A 5,354-nucleotide genomic window follows, 5' to 3' on the forward strand; every position below is an offset into this window, starting at 1 on the left:
CGTATGACCCACAGAATATTTGTTGGTGGGTACTATTTGAATTTGTGGTACTTGCATAGAAGTTGTGTGACGTAATTTTTTCACTTATATGATAAGTTTGTTTGCAGCTGGGGCAGAGCATACTTGACGCGGGAGTTCTTTCACCTTTTGGGAGAAAAGATGGGGGACAAGGTAATGCTAATTGTTGCTGAACATGATGATAAAGTTGTCGCTGGAGCTCTTAATCTTATTGGAGGCGATACATTATATGGCCGCTTATGGGGATGCCTACCAGATGCCCATTTCCCCAATTTGCATTTTGAAGCTTGCTATTACCAGGTAATTCACACATCTTTGTACAATAATGTATACTGTATTAACTGAGAACTAATTTGTCATGGCAATACTGTCCCCAACTTTCATCGGGACATGCTTATTCGACCATTCTGCAAAAAGGTAGAGCTGTTTCGAATGATGGGATGGCCAGTTGATCATCAATTGCACTTGTGTTTTTCATCTGTTCATAAGAATCGATTTCCTGTAGAAGATTGAATTCAAAAGTCTCTTATATTTGTAGTGGACATATTATATCTGACTGGTACTCTGAACAATGTGGAGACACATATGGTTCTTATAGAATATTTATACGTTCAGGCAATCGAAGCGGCCATAGAACTAAACCTGAGTAAGGTGGAAGCTGGTGCCCAGGGAGAGCACAAGATCCAGCGTGGTTACCTCCCTGTGACAACTTACAGCTGCCACTACTTCTTAGAACCTGGTTTTGCGACAGCTATAGGAAATTTTCTTGTACATGAGACAGCTCAGGTATTCCACTTGAATACTCGATCAGTTGCCAGAGATTATTCAAAATATATTCCCTTAAATGTCACTTAGCCATCTTTTTTTGACTAAATGCTTTTGAGATCTTACGGGTTTCAGCTCTAGCCTACCCCAACTTGCTTCGGACTAAAGGCTTTGCTGTTGTGACTTAGCCATCTTTTTGTGTTTGCTTCAATATATGCCTCCTATGGATTTGTAAACCGCTTTCTTAAATATATTGCATCCACAATTGCTACTCAGCCATCTGCATGCATAGTATCTGCAATTACTTAGTGTTATGTCATCTGAAAGCCGAACTCATAGCAGAAGACTATTATTGCGTCCTTAATTGTGAAATGTAAACATGGTACCCTGTTTTCGATAGAACTATTCAAGTGTTATGGCTTTATGTTATGATGGCTGATAAGCCACTACTGTGCGGATTGATTGGTCTTAAGTTTGCACTGTGTAGAGCATGCATCACCATTAAACTCCCATGTAATTCTTCGGTGGACAGTTATGCATTCTGCTCCCTCTCTCACATTGAGCTTCAGCTTTTGCACTGTGTAGAGCATGCATCACCATTAAACTCCCACGTAATTCTTCGGTGGATAGTTATGCATTCTGCTCCCTCTCTCACATTGAGCTTCAGCTTTTGGAGCTAATAAATGCCAAACAATAGCGGCTACTGCTCTTGGAAAGGAGTGTATGCTTTCTTGCACACTTAAAAAAGGTGTATGTGTTAATATAGTAACTAGAATTTAATGATAACACTTGTCTAAATATGCATTTCCCACAGAAAAGAATATTGGTGCCGTGTATCGACCCTTCCACATTTCTTTTCTAAATTAACACTCGCGCGCAAAAGCAAAAACGAACTAGTAAATTTCAACTTTTCCATCTTAGAAATATATTAACCATTATAGACTACCTCCATTTCATGATGTCATGAGTAATTCTATGTTTTCTGACAAATAATACTTGTATACTTTTATCTCCATCTTGCATTTGTCCACTCTTTTGAATTTAGGGACAAACAGTAGAGAAAGCTGTTTTTTGTGCTGCTCCTTCATTTTATTAGAATCCTTCTATTTTCCAATAGGTGCTTATCCACCAAGTACGTTGCTGACAATTCCGACTAATGTTTTCTTGTTTGCGTTGATATCAGGTTAAGCATGTCATCAATGTCCTGCATGAATCAGGTCCATACAAGGAAGACATATTGAAAGAATTTGCACCTCAACCAGACGGTGAAATGTAGAACAGCGGAAGGAACTTGCAGCTATGCATGCAACGATAAATACAACAGACGTAGCAGTAGGAAGACGGGCGATCCCATGCGACAGGAGGCAATATTGTGATTTCAATGGCTCGGATCCCTCACCCACCTTTGTACATTATTATTACTAGGCATGTAAATAGCAAACATTTTATCTGGAATCATCTAATAGAAGGTCCCATCTGAAAGCAAACATTCTATCGCGCAATTTTGCTGTCTGAACTACTGCATGAATGCAATTACACGATTCAGGAGTACAATACATGGACGGTATAGACCTGACCTTTGAGACCATACTAGGGTGTCTGCATCATCTTTTTCTTTTCCCATCAGAAGATCTGGTGCTACTTTTAAGTCAACTTGTGCTGTTCTTTTCTCATGAGATCTGATGAACTAGTGAAACAGGTGAGCAGTCGCCCTCAACCAAGTGAAAGGCGAAGAAAAGTTCCCTGGATGTCACATCAGTAGATCAGCCAAGATCCAAGCCAAAAGGGACATCAGATACTGCCTGCCTCATTGTGCGTTTTGTACAAGGATGGATACAAGGGGTTCTTCCTCAACTCATCAGCCCAACAAGGCAAAGAACCGACGCCCGCCCGGTTAGAATCTCAAAGCAAACGAATCTACTACCTAAAGCTCCATCCATGGTTGTTGAAACATGGAGGTTCACTGCTCACTCATAAGCTACGACACAAGAGCTACTCCTCTTTGCAGAGCTGCAGCATGTCACTGGACCGCGGCACCATCACCTCAGGTAGGAGAGGAAGCAGCCGTTGGACCATCTGTGCAGGAGCTCGCCGACGCACAGGATGGCGTAGACCAGCAGGATGAACTTGAAGAGGAACGGGAAGTAGTGCGAGAGCCCGGCGCTCGACGAGTGGAGAACCTGAAAAAAAAAACACAACAGCAAGCGAAGATGATGATGAGTCCTGGAACATCAGACGGTTAGACGACGGTGCGGTAATAAGATGGAGGTAGGGGTGGTGACGTGCCATGGCAATATCGGTGAGGTGTGCTCGCCGTCGGAGCGACGACTTGCCGTCGACAGCAGCTATGTGGTCCGCACTCTTGCTCACAGTGCTGCATGGAGGGTCCTTCGGCTTCGCGTTCGAGCAGCTCCTCAGGCGCGGCACATCCTTGCTCTGAAGAGGCTTCACGATGTAATCTTCAGCACCAGCCTTGAGGCATCTGTCCCCAGCAAAAAGTTAAGCCGGTTACTATCAGGTATCAGCTGCAGGATTCGGTATAGTACAATCAACAGATTACAAAGACACAATGAATGCACTGAGAAAAGCAGAGATCTCCATGGGATGTTCAAAATTCACTGATACTGATACATAATGGGAAGAGCAAGGACAGGCAGCATAATGAACTGACTGCAGGGTATTTACTGAAGCAGCAAGCACTGTGGCTACGAATCCATCTTATTAACTGAGCTTTAGCCCCATGATGTACTGTCTGCCTACTGTCGCAGCAAAGGCAATCCTTTTTTGCCCCCACCCCCATAGCTTCATCGACTTTGAACAAAAATGGATGCTCGAGTGAAGAAAAGGGGAAACAAAATCGAGGCTCACCTGCTGATCCTCTGGGGTTCGTTCTCCGACGACATGACGATCACCGGGATGGGCTTGAGAGGACTCATGGCCTGAAAACGTTCATGGAAATTAGTAATGGAATTCTGGGAGCATTGGACATGTTCTACCAGCCAGAATAATGACTGACACAGCACAAATGTGGAAGAAAACATAGGTATGTATGCATGCAGTGAGATGTGCACCTTGATGGCCTTGAGGAGGTCGTAGCCAGTCATCTCAGGCATGCAGTAGTCAGTGAGCACCATGTCGACGGCCTGCTCCTGCAGACAAACACCACAGGTGAAAGAAAACAATCAGTGCTAGCAGATTATTATTACCCTGCTAATCCAAGCAACACCTTTCTCCAACCGTGCCTTAAACTAGTGCTCTCATGTCCTGTGGCTACCAGACAGCCTCAGCAGGCCGCTGTAAGACGGCGAGTTTTTATCCCTTTCCCCCCATAAAAAAGTGGCGACCTTTTTCTGGCTCTCGTCCTCCCCTCCCAAGAACACAAAACCCTCACGCGCGCATGCGCGAGCCCGCCCCCTCCCCCCGTACGGTACGGCGGCCGGCGTGCCACCGACAAGTGGCGCGCCGCCGTGAAATGGGCGAAATTAAATAAGAGGAGAAGCAAGTCTTGCTTTGCAGTTGATGATTGCTCTGTGGTACTGAATGCGAGGCGATGTGCGGATGGAATTGTTAGTTACCTTGCCGTCCTTGAGCCCCAGGAACTCCATGGCCTTCTTGGCGCTGTCCACGGCGATGACTGTGTGATGTGGTAATAAGATTTTAGTTCAGAGCAAACGTGGTGGTAAAAAGCTCAGAAACGCCGCGGCAATGGGGAAGGAAAGGATGATTAAAAACATGGGACGATGACGATCGATTATGGTCTCTATCTTCAGTTTGCACACATGCTGTTCAAGAGAAGCACGCGCATGGGACGAGCAAATTAACAGAGCAAAAGCATGGGCGGCAGAGGAAAATTGAACGGCGGCCATTGAAGAGAATTCAATCTAAAGAGAGGCATGGAAGGGAAGGGAGCTGACCGTGGAAGGAGCCGGCGAAGGTGTTGCTGCCGAGCACCAGCTCCACCACCTTCCTGTCGACCGGGGAGTCGTCCACCACCAGCACCCTCGTCACGCCCTCCGCGCCTCCTCCTTCCATCTCCCTCTCCTCTCCTCTCCTCTCTACCAGACAAACAACCACTCCAGCAGCAGGTCCTCGGCCCTCCTACTAGTGGTAAGAAAGATACTAGAGGGTATTATCACTGCGAGTGCGAGGCGTTGCACCGGAGTGAGGTGAGGTCAGAGGCGGCACCGAGAATGGGCTTTTAAGCAGCCGGGCGGGAGGTGGGAGAGAGTACGCGCATTTGATTTGAGGACCCGGCGCACCTGCAGGCCAGTGATGAAGGCTCCTCCCCTCTCCTCTCCTCCTCTTCTTCAGGGGGTGACCGCGAGCGTGGGAGAGAGAGAGAGGGAAGAGGCGGGGTGGGCCCGAGCCTCGCGCGCGCGGGGCCCGCCGGCGGTGGCCAGCTCGTGGGGCACGGGAAATGCTTTCCCCTCCCCCTCCTCTAGATTTTGCTGTCGGGGAATCTCTCCACCCCCTCCCCTCCCCTTTTCTCCGTTTCCCTTTCCCTTTTCCCCGGTCCGTTCGACACCACCAGAGAATCGCCACCGGTGGTACGACGGCGATCCGCGCGTCGT

At 47.2% G+C, this 5,354-nt stretch overlaps 2 protein-coding genes across 3 annotated transcripts in view; one reads left to right on the forward strand and one right to left on the reverse strand.

Moving 5' to 3' along the window:
* Window positions 1–2,270, forward strand: part of LOC123053387 (uncharacterized) — a 6,540-nt gene extending 4,270 nt beyond the window's left edge. For both annotated transcript variants that reach the window (XM_044476858.1, XM_044476859.1), the window contains 3 exons: window positions 108–318; window positions 634–804; window positions 1,967–2,270. In XM_044476858.1, coding sequence (XP_044332793.1) covers window positions 108–318; window positions 634–804; window positions 1,967–2,059 — 475 coding nt within the window. In that variant the 3' untranslated portion in view covers window positions 2,060–2,270. The remainder of the gene's footprint in view (window positions 1–107; window positions 319–633; window positions 805–1,966) is intronic.
* Window positions 2,271–2,556: 286 nt separating this feature from the next.
* Window positions 2,557–5,104, reverse strand: LOC123053388 (two-component response regulator ORR1). Its single transcript, XM_044476860.1, has 6 exons — window positions 4,698–5,104; window positions 4,359–4,417; window positions 3,855–3,932; window positions 3,652–3,722; window positions 3,070–3,265; window positions 2,557–2,963 (listed from the first exon to the last, which is right to left on the reverse strand). Exons 1-6 carry the CDS (start codon window positions 4,813–4,815, stop codon window positions 2,823–2,825), a joined length of 663 nt encoding a protein of 220 aa, XP_044332795.1. The 5' UTR covers window positions 4,816–5,104; the 3' UTR covers window positions 2,557–2,822.
* Window positions 5,105–5,354: the final 250 nt, after the last annotated feature.

Source organism: Triticum aestivum, chromosome 2D, assembly GCF_018294505.1.
Source record: "Triticum aestivum cultivar Chinese Spring chromosome 2D, IWGSC CS RefSeq v2.1, whole genome shotgun sequence".
Lineage (NCBI taxonomy): Eukaryota > Viridiplantae > Streptophyta > Magnoliopsida > Poales > Poaceae > Triticum > Triticum aestivum.